The sequence below is a fragment of the Anguilla anguilla genome, chromosome 1 (genome assembly GCF_013347855.1).
Source record: "Anguilla anguilla isolate fAngAng1 chromosome 1, fAngAng1.pri, whole genome shotgun sequence".
NCBI lineage: Eukaryota > Metazoa > Chordata > Actinopteri > Anguilliformes > Anguillidae > Anguilla > Anguilla anguilla.
This window is the reverse complement of record NC_049201.1, coordinates 73,178,216-73,190,253: the sequence shown is the minus strand read 5'-3', so window position 1 is coordinate 73,190,253 and position 12,038 is coordinate 73,178,216. Positions and strand designations below refer to the sequence as shown.

At 40.1% G+C, this 12,038-nt stretch overlaps 1 protein-coding gene across 1 annotated transcript; it reads left to right on the top strand.

Moving 5' to 3' along the window:
* Nucleotides 1-673: 673 nt before the first annotated feature.
* LOC118230547 lies at nucleotides 674-9,821 on the top strand. The gene is made up of 3 exons (XM_035423690.1): nucleotides 674-677; nucleotides 5,400-5,547; nucleotides 7,300-9,821. The coding sequence occupies exons 1-3, from the start codon at nucleotides 674-676 to the stop codon at nucleotides 7,802-7,804; spliced, it is 657 nt and encodes a 218-aa protein (XP_035279581.1). The 3' UTR covers nucleotides 7,805-9,821.
* The last annotated feature ends 2,217 nt before the right edge of the window (nucleotides 9,822-12,038 follow it).

Genomic DNA, 12,038 nt, shown 5'->3' with positions numbered 1-12,038 from the left:
AAACCATGCTACCATGTTGATCCCCATTTTAGGCAACCAGATCAGATTGTTATAATTCCAGACAAAATATATACAATAAGCTTCATAATGTTTGGGGAAAAGACCTGTACTTCAAATTTTTTCATATATTTTCGCATTTTTATTTACCCGTTTCCTTCATATGGAACGAGGACATGCACTGTTGAGATTCTTCTCTATTGCAAGTTCATTAGTTTGATAGAAAGTGGGAAAAGAATGTCCTTCGAAGAGTTAATCAAGTTATGCTGTATTGCAGAATGCAAAAAAAGTTTGAAAGACAGAGGAATAGCAAATAGGTTTATGTATCCTTTTGCTAGGTTGATATGACTTTGTGACTGTGGAACATAACCATAAAGAACAGGAAGTAGGTGACGCAATCGCCTGATAATGATAAAGAATGATTAAACCAGGATACCTATTTTAGGAAAATCCCACAGTCCAACTGTGCTCTCATAACAAGGGCATACATTGTAAACTTGGGTATTGCATTTTATTGAACTTATAACTCAAAGGTTGGAAGGCACAGTTCTCTTCCGGGAATGAGTCGACAGCTGCCGCGAACGTCACACTCCCTCCACTTTCGCTCGTTCGTTATCTAGAATCTTTTTTATGGTGCGCCTAATAGTTTTTTTCCATGCATGTATGTTGTGGGTTGATGGGTACACCGGCCCGGTTAAGCTTACAAAGGGTGAGATTAAATGTGCCCTGCTCGTGTTCACTATGCACCGGCATACATTTGATGACATGATATTAGAACTATCCTAATTTCCTGTATTTACAGAGAGCTTTGTTTAATGGACGACCATGTCTGAAGAATTTGGGCTGGAAGTAGTGATGTTTCACAAAGAGACCAATATAGGATTCTATAGCGACTTTGTATCAATATAGAATGTCCTTACTGCAGTTTCTACACTTCAGCAGCCTGTTAGTCCAGCACGCCTATTTAATTCCCTACTATTTCATAGACCTTGGAGTATTTTTATTGTGTTCATTGTGCTCACTCTAATGTCGAGCAGGACTGATTCCCTAATGGCATCACCCTTATATTATTGGTGTTACCTGATACTGTAAAAATATTTAACTTTGGCCAAAAAAATAAAAAAACAACAACCAAAAAAAGCCTGTGAGGTAGCAGGGTTGCTCAAAATCCTGTTGCATTGTCTTACTAGTTTTCAGTGTACATGCCTGTAATTCACTTATCACATTCATTAACATTATCTATTTGTTTCAACAAAGATTTCTTAACTTCCTGAAACCAAAGGACAAGAGTAATTGATTAATTATTATTGTATAATTTAATTATTATTTCACAAACCAATTTTATTGTAAGGTGGGTCACAAAAAAATGTATGATTAAAACATCCCGAACATCCATTACATTACATTACATTCATTTGGCAGACGCTTTTATCCAAAGCGACATACAAAAGTGCATTTTCATGATCGTAGACAACTGCTGAACACGGGTTCAGTAAGGTACAATTACTTATTTTGTACAGCTATTTCTAGCCGAGAACAATGAACACTATCCTGGTCTAACATCTGCAAAGCCAACTAGGCAGAAGAATAAGCTACAGTATTAGGACAAATACAAATTACCAAGAAGTGCAGACATCCGTCATATATACCCGCTTATCCCGGGCAGAGTTGCGGGGGTCGCTGCCTATCCCAGCATGCACTGGCCCTACCCCAGCGTGCATTGTGCGAGAGGCAGGAATACATCCTGGACAGGCCACCAATCTATCGCAGGGCACACACACCATTCACTCACAAACTCATGCCTATGGGCAATTTAGAGTCTCCAGTCGGCCTACCTGCGTGTCTCTGGACTGTGGGAGGAAACCGGAGTACCCGGAGGAAACCCACGCGGGCACAGAGAGAACATGCAAACTCCACACATGACCTTCTTGCTGTGAGGTGACAGTGCTACCCACTCCACCATCGCGCCCCCACATCCTGAACACATTTTAGAATAATGCAGGTCAAGGTGCACACATCAGGCGAAACTGCGTAAAGACAGATTGCCAATGTATCATAGATATGCCTTTTAAATAATAATATTAGTATGCCTTCAATGTCCAAAGGGCCTGTAGCAGCCAATAATGTAATAACTACCGTTAATGTAATAACTGCCAATAACGTAATAATTTTTCCGTTCTTAATGTAATAAAAGCCGATAATGTAATAACTTACCAATAATGTAATAAAATTTCTGAACCAATAACGTAATAACTTATTACATTATGTGCAAAAAGTTATTAGATTATTGACTGGTTATTACATTATTAGCTGGGTTAATAAAAATCATTAAAAATGTAATAATAGGAGCCGATAATGTAATAATATACTTGTATCACTATGTATAAGTTTTATTTATTATCAAATGTCAGACTTCCATAACACTTAGGCCTACCCTTACTGTTGCTTCTTTCAAATAGCTGCTCAAAAACCAGGCCAATCCTGACCCCTGAATCTTAGTCCTAACTCTGAGAAAACACACACACACACACCTACTCTCTCTCTCTCTCTCTCTCTAGGAATTAATTGTTTGTGTAACTTGATGGTTAGACTTATCTCCAGCCCTGCCTTATACTCCTTTGCCATTTGAGTACCAAATTAAGTGAGAGCACGCATGTTTGCAAACACAGACAATTACTCTTATGTTGTATAATATGAAATCTATACCTCTTTGAAGATGCTGTGTTCTCAAATAAAAAAAGACCACCACTTCTTTCCATGAAAATTATAATCTTTAATCAAGTGTATTTAAATAACTTCTTCAACCAAACTGGCACTATTATCCCTTGTGCTCAGCTTTCAACCTCTTAATGCAAAATTCTAAACTGTAAAATATAGTATATAACATGACCTACAAAGATAACTTTGGTAACACATCTTTCAGTTTTATCATAATAATAAAGGATGGTTTACCGTCCCCTTTTTTTTAAAGAACTAAACATTCTCTTGATACACATTACATTTACATTATCTATACCATTGGTCCCAGCATCATGTTTTGTCTCAGAAAACAATATGTTTCATTTTATCAACAGAACTACTTTGTTAAATATTTTTTGCCCAAACTAATATAAAAGTAGTACTGATAATTATTTTAAAAACATGTATTTTGCACACCAAATTAGGAAGTATCGATAAGAGTATTGATAAGTATTGGTATTGATAAGCAGTATCAATAGTGGTATTGGTATTGATAAAATCCGAACCATGCCCATCCCTAGTTGTAGAAAATAACTAACTCACGAACAGGTGCAGTTTTCTTATGACATGGCTTGCCATTGTGTCCCTTTCTCTCTTGTTTTAAGCACTTCTTTCATGGTGACTCGACTTGACTTGCTTGAGTCTAAACACAGTGACATGGGACTTGCTTGAGACTTGAAGGTTAAGACTTGAGACTTGCTTGTGACTTGCACAAGTGTGACTTACTCCCACCTCTGCCTCACTGTCAGGTGAAAAGAAGCAGTTGGCGACTCTACATGTATCAGAGGCATGTGGTAGTCTACACCCTCCCCAGACCAACAGAGGATAGCGCATCGACCAGGACCGTGATACACACAGAGAATTGGTATAACGACTAAAATTGGAGAAAATGGCAAAAATAAAAAAGAATGAACTATAGATATCATTTGCTTCGGTTTTAGACTCTTTGTTGAGCTTGTCATGACTGTATTCAAATAGCCAGGGATGTCAATAGGGCAAGGATTCTGATTTGGTAATACATTTTCATGTAACCTTTCAGGAGTCAGGTTTGGTATATATACAGAGAGAGAGAGTGCTGAATAGCTATAATAGTGTGGTTGAAACAGTTCGCTTGAAAAAGTTATTTAAATAAATTTATTTAAAGATTACATTTTTCATGAAAAGAAATGGTGGTCTTTGTATTCGTGGACAAAACATCTTCAAAGAGGTATAGATTTCATATTATATGACATGAGTAATTGTCTGTGTTTGCAAACATATGTGCTCGCACTTCATTTGGTACTCAAATGGTTAAGGAGTAGAAGGCAGGGCTAGAGATAAGTCTAACCAAGCACCACAAACAAATAAATAGTCATAATTCCTAGAGAGAGAGTAGGTGTGTGTGTGTGTGTGTGTGCGCGTGCGCGCGTGCGTATGGTCAGGTTTTTGAGCAGCTATTTGATAGAGGAAGCAAGGGTAAGTGTCATAGAAGTGTGACACTTTATAACCAATAAATAAAACTTAAAGCGATATAAGTATATTATTACATTATCGGCTCCTGTTATTACATTTTTTATGATTTATTTAAAAACCCAGCTAATAATGTAATAACCAGCCAATAATGTAATAACTTATTACATTATATGCAAAAAGTTATTACGTTGTTGGTTCAGAAAATGTATTACATTATTGGTCAGTTATTACATTATCGGCTTTTATTACATTAAGAACGGAAAAAATATTACGTTATTGGCAGTTATTACATTAACGGTGGTTATTACGTTATTGGCTGCTACAGGGCCTAAAATTGAAACACGCATGCAATAAAAAATGTAAAGTGAGCTGTAATACAAACATTAGCTGGTGATACGACCCCTCTATCACAGTGCAAACACTCCTGTTTGAATTTCGCCCTTTGGACAGCTAAGCAGGGATAGCTCTTCAGCACATGTCTAATCGGCATACGAGACAGCTCTCAGACTCCCAGCATGCGAACAGGAAAGGAAGGGAATACACAAACTATTGCCAGTTTTTAAGGTGCCATCCTTAATCCGTTTCAGAGGTATGATCTCTGTGAAAAAGCAAGCAAAAACAAGAATTTTGGCCCCGAAAAAGAAGCGTCCTAGTCCTACAAATTTACCTTTCCACGTGGAAGAAGCAGTTTCTCTCTCAATTCCTTCAGAGAAACCTGATAAGCCAAATTGCCTTTCTTGATCATGAGAACAAAATAGCAGACTCAGTCAATCAGGAATATATTATTTCTTCTGCACAAGCAGGTGTGTCAGAATTGTACAGTCAAAATAGTCTCATTGGCAGAGGTTAACAGGGTGGTGTTGAATAGAACACAAGACCACAAACTATAGAACATTGAGGAAAATGTGAATGAGTAGTAAGAGATAAAACCCTGAACCTCTTTCTTTGAACAAAATATATCCAAGTCTTATCACAATAGCTACGTTATCACACTACGTTATACAATCAAAGGCCAATCATACCTGACTCAATGCTCTAATTAAACCTTTGTTTCATGAGTCATTGTGATAATATTATCAGTATAACCGATAACAATTGCGGCGCCCCGGCCACTGTTCAGTGCTCTTCAGGTGTTCGGGCTCTCCGCTGGCGAATTACGTAAAGGAATCGGAGGCAGGCATTTCCCCTGTGACGTGTGTCCTGAGCTTCAGCACCTTGGGGAGGACCGCACCTGCTGGAGGATGGCGCTTCGGCACCCGGGAGAGGTCATCACGTGAGACACAGGGGAAAATTCCAGCCGTGCCTTGTCTCCGGTTATTATGACGACCGACGTACCTTCTGCAGGCACGCAGCACAGAGGTGCGGGGGTGGAAGCGGCAGAGAAAGGCTCTGGCCAGGGGAGGCTGGTACAAGCCGACATAGGATTTGACGACTTCGTTGCCTTTATTCACTGTCTGTGGATTAACCCAGCACTTTGCGAATTTAATAGGCGTTACTCAAATTCGAGATCTCCAGTTATTACTGGTCATAATTTCAATTAAAGAGGTTTAATTTCCATTTAGATGACTACATTATTTATTTATTGAGTTCTGAAACTAAGATATTAACAGTCAAAATGCAATTGTAGATATCTTGAACTGTAGTTATGACTAGTACTTTTTATTTTATGGTCCAGTTAAAATGGGAGACCGTGTGATAACTAAACTGGAGATATCTTGAATTTGAGTTCTCAAAATGCCTTTTGACAATTAATATCTACAAAGAGACGTTCTTATTTTGGAAATATCTTAAATTAGTTGGATTGTGTCAGGGTCTGGGGTGGGACTCAGAAGCGGACCAGAGTTAGTAGAAAATCAGAAGCAGTCTCTTAATCAAATACAGGCAGGGGTCAAAATCCGGGAAATCAGGTAGACAGGGCAGAGGCACAAAAACGGGAACCGGGGGGCAGGTCGATTAAACAGGCAAGGGTCAAAATACCAAGGCAAGGAATAACACGGGCAGGCTAAACTCGAGGTCGGAAACAAACAAGCAAAAGTCAAAAACCAGGAAGGACAAAAACACTAAACAAGGCTGGAAAGGCTACTCGAAAAATCAGAGGCGCGATCTGGCAAAGAAAAAAGGTGCACACAGAAACTAAATAGCAACACCAATGAGTGAAGATGGGATGCAGGTGAGGAAGGTAAGTGGAGGCTTGATTGCAGATGCGGAAACCGGTGGAACTGGGGCGGGGCGTGGGCGTGGACAGGAACCAGGAATCTAAGGGGGAAAAACAATAACAAACGCACACCCAAGCACACGAACACAGAAAACACAACCGCAAGCGAAAACAAGTAAACTGAAAAAAATAAATACACACTAGAAAATAAAAAATAAACAAAACTAAAACGGAACACAAGGAGAATCAGGTAGGATTCCTGACAGATTGTATTTATATGTATCTTCAGTCATCATTTTGACTAGCCAAATGCAGTTGTAAAAATAAAAAAACATGCTCTTTGTTGTAAGGTCCTCGACCGCCGTGTCAGACCAACTTGAACCAGAGTCAAGCGTCTTTGACTGGGTTTTCAATGCTGCAGCCCGTGCGCGAAAGGACCCGTTTTGTCATGCCCTCGTGTTTCGATTGTCATTTTCATTTCCTCGTGTTCCCGTTATTAATGTTCCTTGTGCTTTTGTGTTCCACTCCATGTCTTTGCTTTTCCCCACAGGGTGGGCGTGACCACATCCCCAATTCACCTCCTAATTGATTCCAGCCCTCAGCCCTCAGCCATTTTCTCACTCCGTTCAGGTCACATTCCTCACAACCCCCCCCCCCCCTTATTAGTTCCAATTAGCCAAAGTATAAAGCACGCTTTTCGTTTCAGTCTTTGCCAGATCGTTGATTTGCTGCCAAGCCTCGAACCTAGCATTTCTTGCTTTGAACCGAGCCTAGTCATCATTTCCCCGTACCCCGATTTCTTAGTACCTTCCTGTGTTTCTTTTTTGACAGAACCTTTTGTATTCACTCAGTTTATTTGGTTTATGCACTTTAGTTTCACAGTGTTCTCCAGTCTGTCTTGTCCACGTCTCGTATTGTTTCGTGTTCTCTCTCCTTCATCCTGTTTACCTCCCCAGCTCCGACCTCCCGATCCAGCCCGTCCTTCGCCGGCCTCCCAGTTCCCAGCCCTGTTCCGCCGCCGAAGCCCAAGGAATCCCTTCCAGCACCACGCCAAGCCGAACCCCGGACCACCTCCTCACCATCCCTCGCTGTCCCTGTTCCCAGCCAGCCCTGGTCCCTACCGCCCTCTGTTGTCCACTCAAAAACATCTTTCTGAATTCCCTAAAACTGCTGTCTTGGAGTCCTGCGTTTTGGATCCCGCCTAGCCCGAAACGTAACGCGTTTACTATAAATGCAGACGATTTACTTTCTGCAACAAGACGACCGTTCCGCAGTCTCATTCCTCATCGCATTCTTGCATATCTTCGACAACGGGCACCTACATTTCTTCACACAGCAACTTGGGAGCCGAGGGTAACGGGCAGGCTGAATTCGCAGGGGAGCTTTAAACGCAATAATGAAGAGGCATTAACCGCCGCCTTCCCATTCCGGGAACAAAAGAAGCGTTATTACCACGTGTAGTGAGCACTGGGGGGAGAGAGGCAGAATCCCCTGTGGCAACACGCCCACGTTCTCAGACTCACCTGACAGGTGACGTGTCAGCCGGGAGGTAGAGATAAGCCGGGGGTTTAGCGAGGGAGTTCAGCGCTTCCTGACGTGGCAGTCTGATTGTATGTTTTCCAGAGCGATCTGCTCGAATAAAGTTGTTTTTGCATACTTGAAAACCAAGCCAGTCGTTTTTCTCTGCAAACTCCACACACGCCGAGTAACCGCTCAATGCACGGGAACCGAGCCCCAATAAGTCGCCCGCGGCGCTCCTGGCTCTGCCACGAGTCCCAAAACAGGGCGCGCCACGGGCGCAGGTGAAAATCATTGTTCTTAATTATGCCCGGCAATGTTTGCCTGGGTGCAGCAGAGGGCAGCAGCACTCCGGGCGGTGTACGCCACGATATGCGTGCACTGACAGGAACTTTCTATGCTGTGTTAAACTATGCATTTGTCACATTGTAAAGATTGTATCGGTGAAAGTAGTATGATTAAGAAATAGCGCGTAGCTATTCGGTACATTTTGAAGTTGGCATCCCGGGGTTCGACCGAATCCGTGGTAGGCTATTAAATCTACCATGTTACAGCAATTATTTATTTTTTTGTAAATGTGTATTGGCAAAGCATAGGCTTATATTCAAACAGGACTTTTTTCTAATCAGTTTATTTTCCCATTTAAGAAAGAAGTAATTCTTACTAATTATTGTGTAATATAAGTATGAAATTAACATGTTTTTAAATGTATTAAATATATGCATTATATGTAAGCACATTAAATACACTGCACAGCCAAAAGTAGGAGGACACCTGACATCCAACATCTCAAAATTATGGGCAGTAAAATGCAGTTGGTCCACCCTCTGCTGCTATAACAACCTCCACTCTTCTGAAAAGGCCTTATACTGGATGTTGAAGCATTGCTGCTGGCTGACACCGCCATGATGAAGCTCTCAGTATCTTGTCTGTACATCCGCGACATTTCTGACAGCTGTGTTCACTAGAGCGAAGCAGTGTGCTTCACTCTAACTGGCTGTGCTCTGAGTTACAGATGGTCCAGAGGATGTTGTCATACAGGGATGCAGTGAGATAGTAGTTGGTCATACAGTGTTGCTGACCTGTTCTGCATCATCTGTACCGCCTGCAACCTTCACCTGGACTCTCAATGGGACAGAGACTGCTGTGATAACAGAGCAGTTTACTGTGGCGAATGCCGGCTTTGGTGACAGCGGCAATTACACCTGTACGTGTAAGTCCCGAGGAGAAGAATTTCCTCAGTTCCCGTTTTTTCTGACAGTTAAAGGTGAGATACTGATATTTGAAAGCTGAAATGCAGCATAAATGCAAATAATAGTAAGTGTAGGCATGAATGTTGTGTAGTGGATCCCACCCTGTCCCATTGGTATCCAACAGACATGATCGAAATTCAAATTCAGTGACTTATCTGAATGCCTTTATGATATTAACACACTGGCTCTAAAAGGCCAATGCACTTGGTTAGTTGCACTGTTTATTGCCTCCTGTACCTCTCGGTTCCATCACTAATCAACAGGATCACTTCTGTGAAACATTTCAGAAACATTTCTGCACACATACAAGCGATGTACTTTCAGCACACAGGTGTCTGAGGTTTGTGTGTTTGGCTTGAAGGTGTATAATTACTGGGTACTGCCCATACTATGTTTTGTTGTCATTATGATGTGACGACCCGGCTCAAGGACCGACACACGAAACGGACACCAGACATTAGTTGAAGGAAATAACAAGTAGTTATTGAGAAAGAGAACAAAACCAAACCAAAACCAAACTAACTATGCCAGCGTCAGTAATCAGTGTGCAATGGAGGTGTTGGGTGCCTGAAGTGTTGGGTGTACTAACTAAAGAATAAAAATGTGTACGGGAAAAAATCCAGCAGCGTTTGTGGCAGTCAGGCTTCCAGCTGGTGGAGAGAGAGAGTGAATGCCCATCATCCTTGCCCTCTTAAGGACTGCAAACTGCTGCATGCAATCAGGACTGCTAATCCCGACAGCACGCAGCACCCCGGCCAACAAGGGCAAATACACAGACGGGTGAAAACAAGAGGGGAGGGGCACACGCAAGGCGTGAAAATGACATTTTGGGCAAAGGTTTATGTCAGTTCCTTTTCTGTTGTGTTCAAGGGCTCAACTGATCTGTCCTGCCCTGCACATTCTGAAAACAGATGTGGAAAGACCCTGTTCATCTTGACCATGTTAAAACTTGTAATTGTCCCTCTTTTTCCCTCTTGTTTCTAGTATATGAGGAATACTGATTCAAAGATTCAAAGTGCTACCTACAGCACTATGAACAAGTTGACTTGATAATTATCTGTAAAAAAAATGTTTTTTCACTTTATTAACTTTATACATGAGACACAAAGTTTTGATAACATTGTTACTGTAACTGCAAATAAAAATTATTCTGTCAATAAATTCTCACCATTCAATTCTTAAACTTGACCTCTGCATATCGCACTTGTGTTTGTACTCCACTTCCTCATTCTAATCCTTACTGGTAACTGGTAATTTTTATCAAAATGGGTTAATACACAAACCTAAAAGCAATCATCAAATGGACGTTTTTGGTTACAACGGCAAATACTTGAAACTTTATTACCGTAAACAAGGAAGTGAACTGCTTCCAGTGAGTTCAAACAGCTGATCAGATTGTTCCCAGTCACACAGGAATGAGGCTTTCAATGGATTGGATTACTGCAACCACTGTCACCTTAACCCTACTCACAGGTGAGGCTTCTGTTCTTATTTGCAGGAAAAATACTAATCAAATAGACGTCCACCATTTTTGCAGTTTTACGTTAAAACTAAGAATGTTTTTGTTAAACTATTATGTTCTTAAAATATCAGGTGAAATTATTCATCTAAAAGTGGGTAAGAAAGATATGACATGATAGCTCTTTCTAAATATAAAACCATTTGTTTCTCTGCTGTTATAAGCACGTTTCTGTTTGGTAGATGGCTTTAATTAGTTTCATTTATTATTAATTTGCTCAGTTTTACAAAGAAACTGATAAGACCGTTAAGACATATTTCTAAAGTTAATAATTAACTTTATGGTTCGTTTTCTGCCCACTATTTTCTCCCGATTGCTAAAATGCCCACTTGCTACTATTTTAATATATTTTGATATTTTTATGAATTATTATTAGTGATTGGTGTGTACAGTCTATGGACGTGTGAATTGATGACAGAGCAAACATACCGTTTAAAACTCTGCAGCTAATATTTCAGGGGCGATATAGCTCAGGAGGTAAGACCGATTGTCTGGCAGTCGGAGGGTTGCCGGTTCAAACCCCGCCCTGGGCATGTCGAAGTGTCCTTGAGCAAGACACCTAACCCCTAACTGCTCTGGCGAATGAGAGGCATCAATTGTAAAGCGCTTTGGATAAAAGCGCTATATAAATGCAGTCCATTTACCAGAAGCAGTCATATTTACCTTTACATGTTTATGTTGATTCAGCATTTATTGTATGATCTCATTACTCAACACACATTTTGGTTTATGACATCAAATATGAAGATATGAAAGATATGATTTAAAAAATGTATTTAAAAACATTTGCATAACATTACAGCATGCTGTTCTTTTCAGAATGTTCAACCACATTGAATTGAATTCAACCACCACTTTGAATGGAGAAATAGGAGAGAATGTGACACTACCAACAGTCCGTGTAGCTATTAGTATAGATTTGATAGCATACCCTGTATCTTAATAAACGTCATTGTATGTTTTGTTTCATGTTTTCATTTGCATTAATGCATTATTTAGGGGTGGAACTGTAATATATATATATATACAGTGGGCTCCAGAATTATTGGCACCCTTAATAAAAATGAAGAAAAAAGGCTGCACATAATAAATGACACAGATAATAATCTATATGTTATGTTCAAACATATGGGGAAACTATTTACTTTAATTTCAAAACATTTACTCTCATGCTTCAATGTTTTTTTTATTAAGTAATCACATTTTTTCTGAAAACCATATGTGCCATAATTATTGGCACCCCTAACAATTATTGTAAGTAAAATCAAACAAAATGAAATTGGCAATACAATTTTACTTAATTTAGCTCATCTCAGTCTAAAGGATCTATATTGTGTAATTCCATCACTTCCAGTTTCACTAGAGAATAATGAGATAACAAGCATACAAAATCCCTTTGTCATCC

Excerpts from the sequence above, each read along its gene's own strand:
- LOC118230547 (XM_035423690.1), top strand. Across the intron at positions 5,548-7,299 it reads TGCAGGCACGCAGCACAGAG|CTCCGACCTCCCGATCCAGC; the intron begins GTGCGGGGGTGG and ends TTACCTCCCCAG.